At 40.6% G+C, this 20,890-nt stretch overlaps 1 protein-coding gene across 1 annotated transcript in view; it reads right to left on the bottom strand.

Moving 5' to 3' along the window:
- The window catches only part of MED12L (mediator complex subunit 12L), a 442,361-nt gene that overhangs the window by 296,892 nt on the left and 124,579 nt on the right, over positions 1-20,890 (bottom strand). Inside the window, exon 16 of the mRNA XM_063442526.1 lies at positions 9,617-9,793. Within this exon, the coding sequence (XP_063298596.1) occupies positions 9,617-9,793 (177 nt within the window). The remainder of the gene's footprint in view (positions 1-9,616; positions 9,794-20,890) is intronic.

The following is a 20,890-nucleotide window of genomic DNA, read 5'->3' as shown; positions in this document are numbered from 1 at the left end:
AGCTAGCGCAATTCACAAATCCTGATGTGACACACAAAGGCCAGGCATCTAAAGTATTTATAGGAACACTCCAACACCACTTTGACAAAATCCACTATTTTGTCTGCATAGGAGATGTCCTCCTTCTAAAGTCACTAACAAGTTGCTGAACTTCATTTATGCTTTTCCCTGCATTCGGTAGATAAATCTACCAAACACCGACCGCCCCCTGGGTCATTAACTTAAAAAAAAAAAACACAGGTTTAAGTGCTCTCTCTCGGTGGCCGCCGTTCATATAACCGAACGCCACATGCTGGGGAAAAAAGGTGGCCATCTTGTCGCACAAACACAGGCAGCAGTACTTAGTCGTCGAGTGTCTGGCACTTTAACCGCACGAACATTGGTGAAACCATGTGAATGCCTGCTTCTTTCCATGACAAGCCAAGAGAGCGCGGTTCGGTAGTATTGTTCGTATGAACAAGACAAAGAAATGCTACCTGTGAGCCAGGGGAAACGTTCAACAGTTTATTTGTGTAGGACTCCCAAAATAGACCGACCGCTATCACTAAAACTCTAGAACTGTCGGTCAAAACTTTATCCCTGGGGCGATTCAACTGTATTCGTGAGATCTGAGCTCTATTTTGGACAACTTGGGCGCTCAGATCCAGGCTATCCAGGGATACAATATTTGTGTGGGTTCCTATATGTTTATTATGTATTTTTATGTGTTTTAATATTTTATGTAATTTATGCCAAGTCATGCTGACACTGTAATTTGTAACCATTTTGTGGGAGTGTTCTGGGCGTGTTTTCCAGTCTCCTGATTTTGTGTATAGGTGGGTCAGTTGGCCAGATTAAACACATTTGTTTCTACCCTTCATCAAGTCTAGGCTGATGTTTGGGGCTATAATCACTATTGCACTTGGGACTCGAGAGATTTATAACGGATATACTCAGCCAGAGTATGGGGGATCCGTTAAACCCATAACCAGTACCCTAGAGTGCCCTGGCACCATACTATATGAACCATTCTAGTTCAGTTTGCCAACTTACCTGGATCCCGGCATGCACCATATAGCATCCAGTCTTCTTCAGCAGAAGTAGAACAAAGCTCAACTGAGTGTTACACTGACGCTCTCAGCCAATGAGCATACTCCGGCAAAGTTCAGCTTTGTTCTGTAGAGAAATTTGGCTTCTCTTTCTGGACAAGTCTGGAAGTGGTGCAGGTGCGTAGTGGGATACAAGGTAAGTTGTCAAACCATACGAAAACGATTTACCATATTACTGTGGCATGGTGCTGTAAGGGTTATGGTGTTTAGAATGTTGTGCGGTGATGCACTGTTATCATTTTATGTTGTATTACAGAATTAAATTAACCCACCTGTTGTAGGTTTTTTTTTTCAATATAATTTTTATAAGGATTTTGTTTCATCATTTGCAAGGAAATAAACAGTGGATGGTAAAGGGCATCACATGAGTACAAATAGTTTTGAGTACATAGGTAACAATAGGTATAACATTAATAAGGTAACATGTAGTTGTTTACAGGAATTCCTATACATTGATTGGTAATATGAGGCAGTATATACAGTTGAAATGACGTTTTACACACTCATTATGCTTATGGTACATTATAGTATTCCCTCGTTATGGGCACTTTTCCCATTTGTTGTCACGAAAGGTGGGTGTCTGTTATACAGCTTTCACTGGTTGTTGTCGTGTAAGGTTATCCAGGGAGCCCAGGTCGTGTGGAATATTTGTGCTGTTTTTGAGTCTGCGGTGGCCATTCGTTCATATGTGTAGTATTGTTGTATTTTGTCCCATAGTTGGGCTTTGTTTGGGCAGAATGTGGATTTCCAATTACAGGCTATTAAGTTACGAGCCACCAAAATGATGATCGCACTCGGTTGTTTGTGCGAATATTCGAAAAGTGGGGGGAATCTCATAAGTAGGTATATTTCTGGGGCGTTCCTGGTGGTTGGGATTTTGAGGGCAGGCATTGTATTTTGTACCTCTTTCCAGAGGGGTTGGATGTTCGGGCATGACCACCATATGTGTATGTGTGTACCTTCCGCCGCTGAGCATCTCCAGCAGAGGATGGATGTGTTGAGATATATTTTGTGGAGTTTATATGGGGTGAAATGCCATCTATATAGGAATTTTCTGTGCTTCTATATGGGTGTAGCATTTAGTCCATTTAGATATGTCATTCAGTGCGTGTATCCATTCTTCATCTGTGAGTTGGATAGCACATTCTGTTTCCCACATTGTTTTGCAGTGTAGTGTAGTGTTAGGTAGGGAATTTTCCCAGGCCTTATAGCATAGGGAAATGCTTTTCTTTTTCGTAGGGCTCTTCCAGCATCTTTCCACTATCGCCGTCGCTGGAGGGGAACTTGGATTAAGGTTTTGTTGTTGTCTGTGTACGTGTGTGGTGATGATCCCTTTTAGTTGTAGGTATGTGAAAATAGTGTTTGCTGGTAGTTCCCATTTTTGTTGTATGTATGTGAAGGTCAATACCTCTTGAGAGTGTAGTAGCTGGTGAATGTGCGTGATACCTGCTTGCAACCATGTCTGGAAACACATGTCTGGTGATATGGCTCGTAATGCGGTTAATGGTGCATTGGGATGAAATGTTTCCTTAGCTCCTAATGTGTCTAGGAAAGTTTACCAAATTTGGACGGTCAATTTCGTGGTTGGCAATAGGTTCGGTTTGTATGGTCTATGTTTTCTCTGCATCCATAGGAAGTCAAGAGCTGCGTTTTTGTCAAATTGGGCTCTTTCCATGTCCACCCATTGAATATGACCCTCTGCGGTGTGTGTCAGTATGCCTGATGTCAGTATTGAAGCTTTGTAATACTGGCCTATATCGGGTAACCCCACCCCGCCCTTTTTTGAGTGTTTATAGAGTAAGGTGCGGGATACGCATGTTTTTTTGTTTCCCCCATATGAATGCGTTGCAGATGTTTTGTAGGGATTTAAGGAGTGTTCGTGGGGCCGGAATGGGGAGCATTCTGAATATGTAGAGTATCTTAGGCAACACCATCATCTTATATGCGTTGATTTTACCTAGCCAGGAGATGTGTGTTTGGGACCATTTTTGTATGTCTCTTCTGCATTGTTGAGGGAGTGTGAGGTAGTTTAGTTTTAGTATTTCGTCTATTGACGGTGCAATTTTGACGCCTAATTAGGTCAGTGATGTCATTCTCCAATCGAAGGGGTATTTATCTTTCAGTAGTGTTTTGGTGGTTAAGGGGAGCCCAACTGGGAGGGCTTGGGTTTTATCTTGGTTTAGGCGATAATGGGAGATGTCGCCGAATAGTTTCAGTGTTTCCATGAGGGGTGGAATTGATCTCTGGGGGTTTCCTAACGTTATCAAAATGTCATCGGCGAATAGCACCAATTTATATTCCTGTCCCGAGATTGTGATTCCCTTTATGTTGGGATCTGTGCGTATTTTTTGGGCCAGCAGTAATTCATCTGGTAGGGTTCCCTTGTCGCTACTGTTTTGGTATAGGTTCAGGAGATGTGGTATTAGGAGTTGGGAAAATTCTTTATAGTATTTGTTTGGGAGACCATCCGGTCATGGTGCTTTGTTCAACGGTAATTCTGCTATGGCTTTGGATATTTCTTCAGGGGATATGGGTTGTGTAAGTTGGTGTTTGTTGTCTTGTGTTAGAGATGGCAAGTCAATGTTTGCTAGGAAGGTATCAATTTCAGCAGGAGTGGGTACTTTCACCTCTTTGTCTTCCCTTAAATTATACAGTTTGTGATAGTAGTTAGCGAATTCATTTACAATTTGTTTCGGATCTATAATTTTTACATCATTGTTATTATTTAGGGAGGCAATCCTGGAGGCGATTGACTTTTGTTTGAGCTGTGCAGCTAATGTTGCTCCGGCTTTATTACCGTAAGTGAAGTATTTATGTTTGGTTCTTTGTAGCATATACGTGGTTTTAGCCAGTTCAAAGTCTCTTAGTTTAGATTGGGCTTTTAGTAAAGCTGTTTGTGTGGTGGGTGTTTGGGATTTTTTATTTTTATGTGTTAGTGAGGTTATCTCTTCCATTAATTCTAAGTAACGGGCTTGTCGGGTCTTTTTGGCCTAGCTTGCATGTTTTATGAAGCTGCCCCTAATCACAGCCTTGTGGGCCAGCCATAGGTATTCTGGTGTGGTGTCTGGTTGTATGTTTTCTGTGAAATAGTTTCGTAAATCCATAGTAATGTGTGATACCACTACCGGATCATTGAGCAGAGATTCGTTTAATCTCCGGGTCAGAGTGATGGGGGCATGATCTGACCAGGAAATAATGCCGATATCTGAGTGTATTAGTCTCTGTAATGATGTAGATTTAATTAGGAATCTGTCAATTCTAGAATATCTGTTGTGTGCAGCAATGTAGCAGGTATAATGTATTTCTGCTGGGTGTGATATTCTCCACGGGTCTACAAAATTGTGTGTTGTTAGTGTTTGGCAGATTTTAGATGTTTGTTTATGACGGTGTTTCATAGTTGCGGTGGTTACCCTTGTTGTAGTAGATGAGTCCATGTGCACGTCTAGCAGAAAATTAGTATCGCCTCCAAGAATTACCTCCCCAAAGCTGTACATTGACAAGGGATAGAACACATTATCCATGAATACAGGTTGATTTTCATTTGGGCTATATACATTCATCAGCGTGTATGGTTGATTATTTAGACGACATTGTAATATAAGATATCTACCCTTTTTGTCCCCAATTTTTCGAATCAATTCAAAGATAATGGATTTGTTTATTAGGATCGATACTCCTCTTTTATTTTTTATGGTAGCAAGTGTGGTAGTCAACTGGAAACCAAGGGGAGTTGAATCTGGGTGTGGATCCCCACTTAAAATGGGTTTCCTGAAAAAATGCCACATGCGCCCCCTGTCATTTGGCCTCTTGGAGGGCAAGTCTGCGTTTGTTGGGTGTATTTAAACCTTTAATGTTTAAAGAGAAGAGTTTTAGTGGCATATTGCCTCTCTTTATGTTAGTAATATTTGTGTATATACCTGTGTTCCTCTTCCTATAAAGGACTACTTCGGGTGTGATATATTGTTACCGGGACTGTAGGAAGTAACTCTGTTAGGTACAGGGATCGGGGTTGGGGTAGAACTATGTACACTTGCCCGTTAGCCACTAGGGCCTGATGCAGCAGTGTGCAGATGGGTACTTGTTGGCTCACTTAGTGAGCTGGTCTTGGGGGTTAGTGGTGACTTAGTGCGAAGATAAATCAGTACTATTAAGAACAAAAAGTGATTATAGTCGTAATCTAAGCAATAAAAGATTTAACAATCTAGCTTAAGCAATGTGAGCATTCCGCCAATTGTGGGCCTATGCGAAAGGCCACTTGTGCGGTACATTTACTTTTTTTTTTTTTTATTATAATAAACCATTTAACCCAGTTAATTAACAGTTTAACAACATGTATGCGAGTTCAGTTATGTGTCTTGGAGTGGAGCAGGATAATTTTCATGACTGGTAGTTTCCGCGGCCTTGTGGCGTATTATGGATCCATGGAACTTGTTGCCAGTCCCTCACCATTTTGCGTGGTGGCGGTATATCAGCTCTGTGTCCTTCACTCTGCGGAGTAGGGACAGGAATGTTCCAGTCTTCCAGAATCTTTACGCCATCTTCGGGTGTGAGTATTGCGCGATCCACTCCATTCCGTTTGACAAGCAATTTGGTAGGAAATCCCCACTTGTATATGATGTTGGCGTTTTCTGAGGGCTGTTGTGATTGGTGTAAATGAGCGTCTTTTGTTCATTGTTGCTGCTGAGAGATCAATAAACAATTTTATGTCCGTGCATTCTTCTGGGAGGGATAAATTGATGTCTGCATTATCCGGTCTTTGATCGTGAAATAATGGAGTCTGTTTATGACATCCCTTGGGGTAGTTGTGGGCAGGTGCCTCGGTTTGGGTAGTCTGTCCAGACGAAGGTCTGCCTCTGTCAAGGATGGGATTAGAAATTTAAACAGCTTCTGTACGTAGTGTGTGAGATCTTGTTGATTTATATTTTCAGGTATTCCAAAAATTCTTATGTTGTTTCGTCTATCTCTAAATTCATTGTCAGCAATTTTTCCTTCTAGGTATTTAACTTTGTTTTCTAGTGTTGTATGGGCTTCTGCTAGCTCATTGTGGGCTTCTAAGATACCCTCAGTTTTTTCCTCTAGGTGGGCTGTTCTGTCCCCTATTGCTTGTATATCAGCTCTAATGTCAGCTGCTATGCGTTGGAGATCTGAGGATAGGGCTGACTTTAGTTTGTCTAGCATGGTATTCACTGAAGCATTTGTGGCAGGGATAGGAGCTGCATTGCTGTGGCAGCTCTGCATGTCTTCTGTTTCTGCTTCAGATGTGGGTGAACCAGGCGTTCCGGCGCCATCTTGGTCGCATGAGTGCTCTGTTTGTTGCGAGCTTAAATGGGAATCGATCGTTTTCTGTTTTAGTTTTTTGGAGGACTTCGTTGCCATTGTGGTTAGGGTATGTCCGGAGGTTAGATGGGCTTCTTTTGGTGGCAGAATTGCTGCGATCCACACTGTTGGGCCCACTATTTCGGCGTAGCTCTCTTTCTATGCGACTGCTTCCATGCGGTCCGTGGCCACGCCCCCCTGTTGCAGGTTTTATCAGTTTATTTGCTAAAATTAAGTATCAGTGATTTTGAATTTTAATTGTAAAATTACTTTCAGTTAAAGTGATAAGATAACTATTTTGCCTGATATTTAATAATTATATTCTTTAGCATGTTTGATAAACTCAGCTCAGTGGAGCTAAACTCAAGAGGCAGCAATTGCCCAGAACACCTGTCTTGCAAGGACTTCTCTTTGAGCGGCATTAGGAAGTTTGTGACTGGGCAGCCATAGAAAGTCTGGACATGGTTAGAAGGGGAATGTTTGCAAAGGGTGCAGACTACAGAATTGAGCTGCAGTTCTGTAGTAGTTTATGCTTTAAGGGTCTGAAGAGTCCATTTAAACATCTATTAGTAATTATCAATGAAATATACTAATGAAAGATGCTCTGCACAAACATTACTCCATACCACTTGATGTAATCACTAGATAAGCACAAATATCAAACCTTTCTATACACCCATTTCAGTCAAAGAAAGAGGATACCTCACATGGACTGTCAGAAGTCGAGAAACTTTAATTGAATGGTTAGTACCATCACATACTTTCAAATGAGAATGTCTAATTTAATATGATTAGATATGGAAGTTATAGAATGTAAATAACCTGGCACACGCAATGTTTACTGAAATTCCTAAACCAAAGCCTAGAATGTTGTGACATTTCAAAATAATGGCAATACAGCAAACAATTATGTTCTCTTTCATTTATTTCAAAGTCCAAATCATACAGAATCATAGAATGGCATATGTTCCTACACATATACCCGTCTCCTTGCTATCTTATTTCTATGGCTTGTTATAATGCTTACGGTGTATAACCCAAAAGCACATTAAAATACATTTGTTTAAGTTCTCATTCAGGACATACCTGCACTAAAATTGCTATCGTGGTGGAATTTCAGTGAATATAAATTTAGTAGGCCGAGATTTCCACGTGGCATATGTGTGTTGTGTCAGTTAGTTAGCTACACGAAGCTAGGATACTGTCATCAATGTACTTAGCATGTGCAGGAATGCAGGAACTGAAATTGCACTTATTTCCTTTGTCTTGGATGAGCCATGTGGTCTGACCGGATGTACAAGTCTATACTCTGCTCATTGATTGGTTAAAGGTATATGTGGGCGTAGCTATTAATGGGAGGAGTTATAGTGCTATATAAGGAATGTACACCATGTATTGGTCTCTCAGATATTTTGGAACAGGAGTTAATCTGAGGGCCGATCGGTATGTTAATAAAGACTTCTTACTTCCTGAAGACCTGCATCCATCTCTCTGTGTTTGGCTTCTGTTAGTTTACTCGGTAACACTATAACAACTGAGTAAATCAGCATGACACAATAAGAATATTGCATTACACTCATATACTCGTCATACATGTGCATGACTAGTATATGAGTGACCAGGAAATTCCAGTTACAGAGAGGGGCATGGGGCGGAACCTGTGTTGCATGGAACAACTCCTTTGCCAATAATATTGGCTATGTCTTTTCATGCTTCTGGCTGTAAATACAGATTACCCCCTTGGTGCCACTCAGCTATCTGGTGGATCTGTCTCCTATCAGGCCTCACAGTTAGTGGTTTCACCGCAAGCATGTGCTAGACAGTGCATACCAAGCTCCCTCCGACCAAACCCCTTACAGGCTCCTTGTTCTAAAAAATGGACTTGTGATTCTGATAAGAGGTTCCAATTTCCCTCAATATTATAATAAAAGGTATGGAACTGCATTTTGAGCATCAATATTAAAAGTTCTGAGGTGCCTGTTTCAGACACTTGTTTTTTCTGTGATCACCCAACAGCAAGAAATATAAATATGGTTACCCTTGAACAGATGTTTGGCAGAAATAAAATGTACATCTATGCAAGAAAAACAATAAAGAAGCAACTTGTATAACATAAGAGAAAATAATGCATTTTAAATATCAAAAGTGAATAATGTAGCCAATGTAAATCTGTGTGAAACCTGATTTTTGCAGTACCAAAAATAAGAAAAATTAATTAATTATAGTAATACATAAATATTCACTCCAAGCATTGTGTTGATGTAACGTATAGTGTCAGCACTGCCGAGACTCAAAAACCCACACTCTATGATTTTTAAAATTTCCTGTAGCAGACAGTGAGTCATTCATAACATTCTTCCTGCATTTTATAATGTGTGTTATACATGTTATGCTCAGCAGTAACACACATGTATGTTTGTGGGTATGAGTGGGATAGGTTCCTTAGCATATGTGTCAGTAATTACACGTTTACGTATATCTCTGGAAGTGAGCTGAGTGGGTAGGTATACAGTCAGCGCAGGTATGAAGAAGTATCCAGACTCTTTATGAGTTTCTGCTCAGCACGAGTAAATGGTTTCCTGTGTGACTCACTCTCTACCTAAATTGACCTATCTCAACATGAACCACATTAAGGAGCAAATAAACATAGGGGAAATCAGTGACTTTCCCATAGAAATTAAATATTAACACTTCTAAGCCCTTTTAAATTGAGAGTTAGAGTATACATCAAGCACATTGACTAGCTCTTATAGACAGTGCTTCTTTTGATTTTAAAGTATTTATTTAGGTTATAGATCTGATTTCAGAGAAACTCCCAAATTCAGCAATAGGACAGATTGTATCAGCAGGGTCCAGAGCATTAGTAGACGTTACATAGTGCAGTTGAATCAAGGTGGAACTCAGAACATTTTGGGGAATATCACATCTTGTGTCACTTCAACAAGAATAGATATAGAATTTTATACATTTTATAATGTCTTTCAAAAATAGACAATGACCTCCCATCCATCAAACATACATTTGTTTTCTTTTTCGGTTTGTGAAATACTTTTAACCACATAAGTTTCAGATGAAGAGCACTTTGCATTTTCTGACATATGTACAGTTTCCAAAAATACTTGAGTGGGCAGAGCCAGGATTTTTTTACCTGTCTTTTTACTGTCAACCACCCTGCCCTGAGAACAACAACACAAAAAAATTGAATTACTCACCAGAGGAATGGGGAAATGAGTTGCATATTGTAAATGCCGCAGAAGTTCGTAATTGGATGGAAAAATGATCTCTCTCTGCATGTCTTTTTTCACCGATTTCTCACTACTGCCAGACATTCTGCCATTGAGGGAAGGAGGGTCGTAATTGTGGCAGTCTCCGTGTACGGGAGAAAAGATCTGAAAGTCATAAATAAACAAGATGTAAAGGGTGAGGAAATATAAAGTTTATTTATTACACGAGATTTAAAAAGAAAACTCAGCCAACAAGCTTTTTGCAGAGGAATGAAAAATGTCACACCTTGCAGTAGAATGATATCTTCAATGCCAGCGGGTTAACGATCTATTTTGAAATTTATTTCAATTTTAGGCCAGGTATTTAATCTGAAAGCATAGTTGAATTTTTCCATATCAGATTCTTGGCAGAAAACTGAAATTCTAGGAAATGTGAAATTGGTCTTAAAAATCCACACGAAGTAGAAAATAGAACATACCTTTATTTCATACTTATTAATAAATATATATATATATATATATATATATATATATATATATATATATAATAAAATGTTAAACAAAAATCTGCACCGCAGTCAAGCCATAAGACTTGCTTTTCCCACAGAAATCACAAATTTGCAGTGATGTTACTACCACACAGGATTATGGGTGGGCATATGCAAATTAGTTTAACAAAGAATCACATTTGTGCCTCATTCCGTTTTAAACATGGATTCCTTTGAGTCTGTGTTTGTTGTATACAACAGCTTTGAAACACAACTTGGGAAAAGATGCAAGGCCAGAGAACCAAGCACTACCAAGCCTCAATAGCAAACCAGTAATCAACCTCATGTTGATGATTTGCATTAACAATGAAACAGCTGTCGATGAGTCGTTTCACTGGCTTTGTATACATCAAGTACAGACTCAAATGAATCCATGTTTAAAATAGAATGAGGCATTAATGTGATTCTTTGTTAAACTAATTTGCATATGCCCACCCATAATCCTGTGTGGTAGTAACATCACTGCAAATTTGTGATTTCTGTGGGAAAAGCAAGTCTTATGGCTTGACTGGCGTGCAGATTTTTGTTTAACATTGTATTAACTATCCACAGACTTCAGGTGGAAGGGGTTTTCAATCACAATTTTTACCCCACCATAACCTTTTTGGTTTTTGCTTATATATATATATATATATATATATATATATATATATATATATATATATATATATATATATATATATATATATATATATATATAATAATGTAGCTGGAACAAATGGAGGGCAGAACTGGGTCAAACGGCTGATGCACTTTGTGTAACAAGATAACAAGATAAAATTTAGAATTCCTGACAATTCCCACTTCTGTGGATAACCTCTGTCAGGTATATCATTGAGGATTGTGTAGGAACACATACTGAACACGGAGAGAGAAACATAATTTAACTCAATGCAAGTCTACGGTTGTTTTTTTTCTATGAAATGACAAGGTAAGGTAACATTTCCCTTGCCATAAAAGTTATTTCCAAAAATGTGAATATCCTCTCTACACATGACATCTTTTCTGCACAAGTCATTACCCCTTCCCCACACATGTTTATACACCATTTTGTTATACAATCATATTGTCCCTACTATGTAGTGTATTGGTTTCTTTTCATCAGTGAAATTAATGAGGAACTCTCGCCACAGAGATTATGCTACAAAACGAATTGCTCTCTAAAGGTTAGCTGTAGGTTTTATGGCGTTTCATGCTTTAAATGTAAAGGACAACCGTCACCTAAAACAAATGATTCCATCTCTATGGTATTTATGGCTGAACACAGTGCTCAGCGTGAGGCAGAAAATACAACAGAGATGTAGCAGTCGGGGGAAGGGACTATCCAACCAGTGGAGGATGAGGACGACGAGGTGGGCAAGTAATTTTTATAATATTTTACATCCACATGTTTGAAAGAAAAACTTGTGTTTTGATAGTGAGGGAAAATATGCTAATCTTTAAAGGAACACTAAAGCATTGGGAATGTATTCCTGTACTCCTATCTCTCGATTGTCCTTGTCCCTATTTAAAAACATGTAACCCCTCCATTTGCCATCATAAAAAATAATAAAAGTTTAACTTACCTAACTCCATAACTCTCTGCCTCCCGCAATGTCACACATCTTCCTCTTTCGCTGATATCAAATCCAGTGCTCCTCGTCGAGGAGCACTGGGAGCCCGATGCACTTCTGCTCCGAGTTATTTAAGCCTCCCCATAGAAAAGCATTGACTCAATGGTTTACAATGGAAGATCTAAAACACTTGACCGTTACGGGCGGTATGGAGAATTTAACCTTGCAATTTAAACATAGTTTATTAAGAACTGCAGTGTCTTACATTGCAAGGTTACAAGAACAGGATCACTGCATCCAGGACACTTTCTTAAGATGGGATGTAGTGGCCGGGTGACTTTAGTGTCCTTTAATTTAGGTCCCAGTTGTCCTTTAAAGGACATTTCTTAAGAGATGGGTTTTGAGGGACTTCTTAAAAAGACTGAATACTTGGGGAGCAGAAGACAGAAGAAGTACACCAGCACTGCAGAGTGACCAAGACGGAGAGTATCTATGAATTAGTGAAGAAATGTAGCAGGAAGTAGAGTTGTTGAGAGCTTTGTAGGTAAAAGTTAATATTTTGAATTGAATCCTATAGGGTTCAGGAAGCCAATGTAATGGTTGACAGAGGGGTGATGTGAGAGAGGAGCAATAGAAGAGAAAAATAAGACAGCAGCATGCATTACAGACTGCAGGGAGGCAGTATGGTTTTAGGACAGACCAATTAGAAGAGAATTAAAGTAATCAGTTTGAGAAATTACAACAGCATTAACAAACTCCTTAGTAGCATCTTGTGTAAGAAAGGGGCATAAGAAATGTTTAAAGTTAAATTGTCAGGATTTGGCAACAGGCTGGATACAAGGTGTAAAGGTGAACCCAGAAAGATAAAACCCAAGGCAGCGAGCTTGCAAGGATGGGCAACAACACAGAATTTGTATTATGAGGAGGAAAGATAAGAAGCATAGTGTTAGAAAGATTGGGTTTTAGAATGTGGACGGACACCCCATTAGAGATGGTAAATGTTCAAAGACATCAAGGAGAGATCAGGGAAGAGAGGTATATTACATAGTTACATAGTTACATAGTTACATAGCTGAAAAGAGACTTGCGTCCATCAATTTCAGCCTTCCTCACATATGTTTTTTGCGGTTGATCCAAAAGAAGGCAAAAATATCTGGGTATTATTTTTTTTGTTTTTAAATTCTTTATTTTTGTTATGCAAAAAAGATCACAAATTGGCTTGCACTGCTACAACAGCATGTGTGAGCCCACAATTGGTAAACATTTAAAAACAGGCACATAGCAGGTGAAGAACATTGCACATTTTTTTTTGTGTAAATATAAACTTTACTAGGTAGCAGAGCATACCTGGACATCAATTTAAGTAATGGTATCGAGTGCCAGAGGTGTATCAGTGCTGTGGGCGGGACATTACTATAGTGAAAGTAGAGACCAAAGCAGGTCTAGTTTTGGATGTCCTGTGAAAAAACCTACATTGAGAGACAGTGGGTCCTAAGCTTCGTCTGCTCCTTGTCGTTTTAAGTTGAGTATTCTATTGGGGCCCTATGTGTTTCATCCCAGTAGTTTGCTTGTCTCGTGGGGTATTTGTTAGTCTCCCAGTGTGGTCTTTGAGCTAAAAGCGAAATTGTTATGAAGTCACCTATCTGCAGGTAACTTTGTTCCCTACCGGGCACTGGTGAGTAAGTTATCCTAATGGTTCCCTCGCGGGGGTATGGTGGGGGGGGGGGGAGGTATGTGTAGGCCAGTTGGGATATACTAGGTCTGAGGGTTATGAGCGGACTAGTACATGAGTATATTCAAGGTAGTGTGATAAGTAGTCGGTGAGGACATGGTGACAGTTACTGGTGAAACTGTGCCGTGTAGTTACGGCGGTGTATTTAGGAAACATAAAACATTTAAAATATAACACGAAGAAAACATTAATGCAGAGGAACGAGAGAGAGTTCTCATAAAAGCCTGGCAGGCAGCAAACAGTCCAGCACATCAGTTGGACATCTATGCGGACAAACCATCTCTGGCTCGGTCTTCTCGGTGGCGGTCAGGTCGGCATCGCGTTCCGGGTCGGTCTTGGAGTAAAGTCTGCAATGTTTGCAGGGTTTATGTGGAGCAGAGTCCCGCTTGCCCCATTCTGGGGGGTGGTAAGACTAAGTGACTGCAGGTGCGCTTCTAATTCTTGTAGGCTCCGTGCCTTGTAGGTATTCCCCCCATGGGTGAAGATCAGTGCTCGAGGGGTGCCCCATCGGTATGTTATGTTCTTGGTGCGGAGGTGTTGAAGCTGTGGCTGTAGTGATTTCCTCCAGTATAGGGTACTTTTGGTAACGTCTGGAAAGACTAGGAGCGTGGCTCCTTCAAAGGTTAAGGGGGTTTTCCCTCTTATCGCGGCTGAGAAGGTGTTCTTGTCCTGGAGGTTGCTTGTGGTACCTGTGCAGGCTTGGGAAGCCGGAACATCCCGTCTAACTTTATGGCGTTGTCCTGTTTGGGTATCAGCAAAGCTTCAAACAGGCGTCTGATGAAGTGGGGTAAGTCCTTGAGGCCTACGGTCTCCGGTATGCCTCTAAGTTTTAAATTGTATCGTCGTCTTTGGTCTTCGAGTGAGTTTACTCGGTTTTCAGCAGCTAGTTGCCTGTCTTGGAGATCTGCCAATGATTTCTCTACCATCGTTAGTCAGGTGTCATGGACACTGGAGGTGGCTTCGAGCCGTGTGGTTATGGCCTTGACGCCTTCTATGGCGGTTTTGTAGTGAGCCCTGTCCGCGGCCAGGTCTTTTCGCAGGTCCGCAAACATGGCTTTGAGCAGGTCCGCCGTCACCGGTTCCCCGGCTTGCAGGGGCTTATCTGCCCTTTTCAGCGGTGGGTCATAGGAGGCTCCCTCCTCGAGATCTATGAAGGCCTCGTCGGATGAGCACGATAACTCATCCCTGAGCACCATCGTGGCCCATGCAGCCTGCTGTGAGTTCCGTAGCAGTTCTCCAATATCTTTGCTGATCGGGCACTTGTCGGCTCGGGGCTTTTTAGTTTTCCTGCCCATCGTCTGCTTTTGTGTTGCGGGTATGGTATGGGGTCAGTTTTGGCTGAAAACGCCTGTTTTATCACGGTTTCAGCAAAGTAGGGCTCGGAGCTCAGAGAGTTGCGTCCGCTCCGGTCCTTCGTTAGCTCCGCCCCCCCCCCATATCTGGGTATTATTGGTATACAAATGGTAATAGAATCCAAAATGGATTTGATACATTTGTCAAGAGAAGCAGTATAAAGAGAAAACAGAAGGGGACAAAGGACAGACCCTGCGATGACTCCAGCTGAGACAGGATGAGGGGAGGAGGTGTTACCAGAAAAGAATACACTGGAAGATCATTGGGAGAGATAGGATAAAACAATTAAAGGACATTGCATCAAAGGTCGGGGTGTGTTATGTTTCCTAATCTCCAATATTTAGCAAATATGTGTTTGTTTTCTTCACCATGTGCAACGTGTTCCCTGGCTGCACCTGGGCTGACCTGGGTTGTGATGGTATTTCCTAACTCTTTAACATGCATTTAAAACACAATTAAGCATGAAAACGTTAGATTCAATTGTGCGATTTCCATAGAAGTGGCGTGTCCGTCCTTTTAAAAAAGTGTTGCTATAACCTTTTCTTAAATGGTTACTCCGAGTATCATAACAACTAGAGCCAGTGTTATAGACGTGCATTTGTTGTGTTGTTGATTCTGCCAAGTTATACTGTGTGCAGTGTATATAGTTATAGCATAACCATGCATATTTGAACATGCTTTGCTTAAATTAATCAAACAGGAAAGATTTGTTAAATGCGGTGAGTAGTATGTCGTGTTTGGTTAATATGCATTGCAATGTTCTGCCAGATTTTTTATGCAAAGACAATAGTAATGTTTGCACTCAGAATAATACACACATTGTTGATTGTATTATAATTGTAAGTTAATAGAAAGAAATGTTCCAGCTGAACTAAAATCTAACAATAGGACCACCCAGAAGATTGAGCAAATATTTGGCAAACGTTCCATAACTAAAATGTTCATTCCATTTCTGAAAACGTTCTAAGTTTTAATTCCTAAAATTTGACCTGTAATGTTCTCTTCTGTCATGAAACTAATGGTGCAGGAGTGTTCGGCCAGGGATACGTGTTATTTCAGCAGAAGAAAAACAAGCAGTAATAAAGTTTGTATTTTCTTTATTGGGAGTTAGTAGGTGCTGGAGATGGATCACATTCCTTCCATCCGAAATAAACCCTATCATACTATTCAGATTATTCACATTTATTGTTCTTGTTGTTTGCTTTTAATAAAAAAAAATATATATCTTAATTGCAAACAACAATCTTGAACTGCATTCTAGCCTACATGGAGGGTCCCGATACTTATACAATCTGAAAGTGATTGCAATACACAGCTCCTTTTCCAAAAAAGATTAAATGTTTTTATCTAGCAGTTTCAAAACTCCCACCAGTTAATTAAATAATAAACTTTAGAATATTGGTAGAAATCTATGTAAAATTAGAATGCGCTACCAGTAAATATACATTAAAAAAACTAGTAATCTTGTTGAACAATCAGTGCTGGGCTCTGTATACAGGACACAGAAGCATTTTGAGACAGCCCCTTACTATTTGATTCAGCAGAAAAAAGTGACACAAAGTAAATTTGGAACGTTTGAACCCAGGACAGGAGAGTTCAGATGAAGCCAGCTCCGGGTGTAAAATTGACACAAACTGTACCACTGACACACTTCCTCATTGCCATGTTATCTTGTGTATGATACAAAGCCAGTATTACATTACGTACATAATGCTTAAATCATTCAAGTTGCTATTCTTATTAATATTATTTTCAGGGCTGATTTTAGAATGTGGGAGAGATATAAGGACCTATTTTTGCTGGGACAGAAGCACAAGCAGTGGAAGTGTCTGCACAGATATGCCTGCTAGTAACTATGCCCTCCAAGCTAAATCAAGCACTGTAGATAACTCAATGAGCACTTTATACTGTGCAATCTAGAGAAATCCATCCGTTGATGTAAGTAGTAACTAATCTGTGAGAATCCCTCTGTTATTTGTAGAGGGTTAGTTAAGGGTATGCTTAGCTTAGGGGGAGAGTTCGCCATGGGTTATTATTAGGGTAGCGCTTGAGGCCAACTCAGAACTACTACATGGGGGATACCCTGACTAATTACAGTGCCAGGTATTTAAAAAATGGTGCCAATAAAGAGGTGCTATAATGAATTAAAAACTTAAAGGGACACTATAGTCACCAAAACAACTTTAGCGTAATGAATCAGTTTTGGTGTATGTATCATGCCCCTGCAGTCTCACTGGTCAATTCTCTGCCATTTAGGATTAAAATCACCTTTTAAGCAGCCCTAGTCTTTCTAAACACTTCATATAAAGAGAAATCTAATGTTTACACTTCCTTCATTGTAAATTGTGTTTAATTTGGAATTTCTTATCTCCTGCTATGTTAATAGCATGCTAGATCCTACAGAAGCCTCCCGTGTGTGATTAAAGTTCAATCTACAAAGCAGGAGATACATTTTTTTTTAAGTAAATAACATCTGACTGAAAGTGAAACCATTTTATTTTCATGCAGGCTGTGTGAGTCACAGTACGTGAAGGTGTGGCTAGGGCTGCATAGACAGAAACAAAAGTAATTTAACTCTTAAATGGCAGAGAATTGGACAGTGAGACTGCAGTGGCATGATATATACACCAAAACTGCTAAATTCAACTAGAGTTGGTTTGGTGAATATAATGTCTCTTTAACGTTTGTTTACAGCTTCCAAAAGATTACTTTCCTCTTGCTGATCTCATATTGAACAAAGTTGAATAGACGAAACAAACGGTATACAGCTGTATACCTAAGAACATAGTGCATCCCTGTATAATAGCGCACATATATATTCCTGTAAAGATTGCTCTCACAGATATCAAAGTAATTCAAGGGGGGGCATGTCCGAGTGGCCATAAGAGCAGACGCGTGATACTGTAGCCCCGACCGAGGGCGATCATTATCGGCACACTAGCGGGCTATCCCTTAACATGGGAAACAAAAAAACGAGACACCGCAGGCCTCTAGACCCAGCACGGCATCGCGTGCGCCATCACTGATGGCTTCACAAACTAGCAGAACGCCATCAGATCTCTCCATTATGCTGGATATCAGGTAACTGATCGGCAAACTACCCTCTAAAGAAGATATTGCCCTGATGATACACAATCTGGACAAATACCTACAAACTAAGATCCCAGACTTGGGAGCAGACTTACACTCCCTCGGCACAAGGGTACAGTACCTGGAGACTACAACGGATGCCCAACAAATAAGCCTCTCATCTATAAAGCCTCAAGTGAGTGCCAACACATTGCATATTGCAGTACTACTTAGGTACATTGATGACATTGCGGGCCGCAGAGCACTTACTCCCATCACGACACAGCTACGGGAGAAACAAATCAAATACCAGTGGGGCTTCCCATCTACCCTGACGGCGTCTCACGAAGGCACTACAGCGGTGATTAGAGTGGAATATTGGGGCTCTCTTTCTCCTCTTTTGAAATTCACTCAATCCGCTTATTTAAACCCATACCTGCAAACATTGCAGTTATTTATCGCCCCCCTGGTTCCCCTCATCTCTTCCTTGACCATTTTGCTGCCTGGCTTCCTTACTTCCTTTCAAGCAATATCCCATCACTAATGCTCCTGGATTTCAACATTCCCATAAACCTCCCCATGTCCACGGTAGCCTCAAAACGTATTTAAATCATCTCTGCCTTTGGTCTATTGCAATGGGCTAATTCTCCCACACATGTAGCTGGCAATACTCTAGATAATATTTTTTAAAATGCATGCTCAGTCTCCAATCTCTGTAATACTCCATTTTCTTTATCAGACCACCACCTCCTATCATTTGTTCTTGAGTGCCCCCACACCCAATATCCTGAACTTAATCCCCCTCGACTCAGGAGGAATCTGAAATCTCTTGATCTCTAGCAGCTATCAATTGTAATCCATTCTGAACGCTCATCCATCCCTCTCTGGCTATCTCCTCATATAACGCTACCCTCACCTCTGCCCTAGACGCGGCAGCCCCGCTCCAAGCACGCACCTCCAACCATGGCACACTAAGTCAACACGCTACCTGCAGAGATGCTCCCGTTCAGCTGAACGCTGCAGGAGGAAGTCCCGCACCTTGACTTCCTCCATTATAAATTAATTCTGTCTTTATATAGCACAGCCCTCACCCTTGCTAAACAATCCTACTTTTCTTACTTTTTTTCTTGTTAGTTCATGCTCACACAAAGCCTGGCGTCTATTCAAACTGACCTTTCAGGAGATAGCCTTGCATGCTACTTTACCGACAAGATTGAACAGTTAAGGAAATGATTTTCTCCCCTTTGCTCCTCCCTTTCGCAAACCACACATCGACCGTACCTTCCCTACCATACAGGCCTTCTCCCCAGCTACAGAACAGAAGGTGGCTTCACTTCTCCTCTCCCCTCATCCCACCGCATGTCCACTTGATCAAGTACCTTCCCACCTTATCAGATCTCTCTCCTCTTGTCTTGAACCATCCTTAACACACATCCTAAACTGCTCTTTTTCATATGGTGTTGTCCCTGCTCCCCTTAAGCATGCTACTGTCGTACCCATCCTAAAAAAGCCACCCCTAGACCAGTCTTCACTTTCCAACTATCGTCCCATATCCTTTTTCCTCAAAACTTCTAGAGAGGCTTGTCTTTACTCATATGACTCACTTCACAAATTCCAACTCTTTCCTCGATCCTCTTCAATCTGGTTTTCGCTCCCTCCACTCTACTGAGACTGCTCTTATTAAAGTAACAAATGACCTAATCACAGCTAAATCCAAAGGCCACTAATCCATACTAATTCTTCTTGACCTCTCTGCTGCCGTCTCAAGGACCAAAACCTTGACCACCAAGGTAGATTCCTTTTCAATAAAGGTACAATCGGATCACAAACATACACCTTCACCAATATTTACGCTCCCAACACTCGCCAAGGCTTTTTTCTTAAAATTACGTTATCTAAACTTAATGGATTTACGAGGGGAATCCTCATTTGTGGGGGAGACTTTAATATACACCTGGACCAAACACGTCACAAGGGGCACATGCCTCAACAACAAAGGTCAGCTTGCCTACAGGCCCTACAATTAAGCCAACTAGTTGACTGCTGGAGAATAACTAACCTATCCCTTAATGACTATACTTTTTACTCACACCCCCAGGGCACATACTCTCGCCTAGATGCCATATACATAACCAACAGGATCTTACACTTAATTACAATATCACATATCGGACAAATTACATGGACAGATCATGCCCCCGTATTTGTCACTCTCACACTTCCCACGATTCCCCAGAGTTCTTGGAACTGGAAGCTTAATGACACCCTGCTACATAAACAACAATTGAAAACACAAATATAGTAACACACATTATGATACTTCCATGACAACCCGGCTGGAGATACCTCTGCACTGAACACTTGGGAAGCACACAAATGTGTCCTGAGGGGATGTTTTATTCAGCTAGGCTCTAGGATGAAAAAGGAGAGGGAGGCGAAAATCTCTTCTCTGCTCACCTCAATACACACATTAGAAACACAACACAAATCCAGCATATACCCAGAAATACTAAGGCAGTTATGCAGGGAGAGGGAAGAACTATCCACTCTACTACATCACAAAGCCAAACAATCTATTCTACTGACACAACATATTTCTACTCACATGGAAATAGAAATGGAAAACTATTAGCAAGTGCCCTCAAAGAGAGGCTACAAAAATCCTACATTTCTAACATCTCTGATGGAAATGGGAAGGCTCACCATCTGACTAAAGACATAGCTAGGGTTTTCAGAGACTTTTTTGCGTCCCTAAACAGATTACCAATCCCCAACACAACACCAGATGATAGACAAATATACTTAAAAAAACATATATTAAACAAACTTTCCTCAGATGCTAAGGAAATCCTAGATAAACAATTTACATATCAAGAACTCAAAAAAACTGTTAAAATTAAAATGTTACCTAATGGCAAGAGTCCAGGGACAGATGGATGTACTAAAAAATATTTTAAACTCTTCTTTCCACAGTTAGGTACACATATGCTACAGAAATTCAACTCCA

This window comes from Pelobates fuscus, chromosome 2 (genome assembly GCF_036172605.1).
Source record: "Pelobates fuscus isolate aPelFus1 chromosome 2, aPelFus1.pri, whole genome shotgun sequence".
Taxonomy (NCBI): domain Eukaryota; kingdom Metazoa; phylum Chordata; class Amphibia; order Anura; family Pelobatidae; genus Pelobates; species Pelobates fuscus.
The sequence above is the reverse complement of the archived record's forward strand: the minus strand, read 5'-3'. Positions and strand labels throughout refer to the sequence as shown.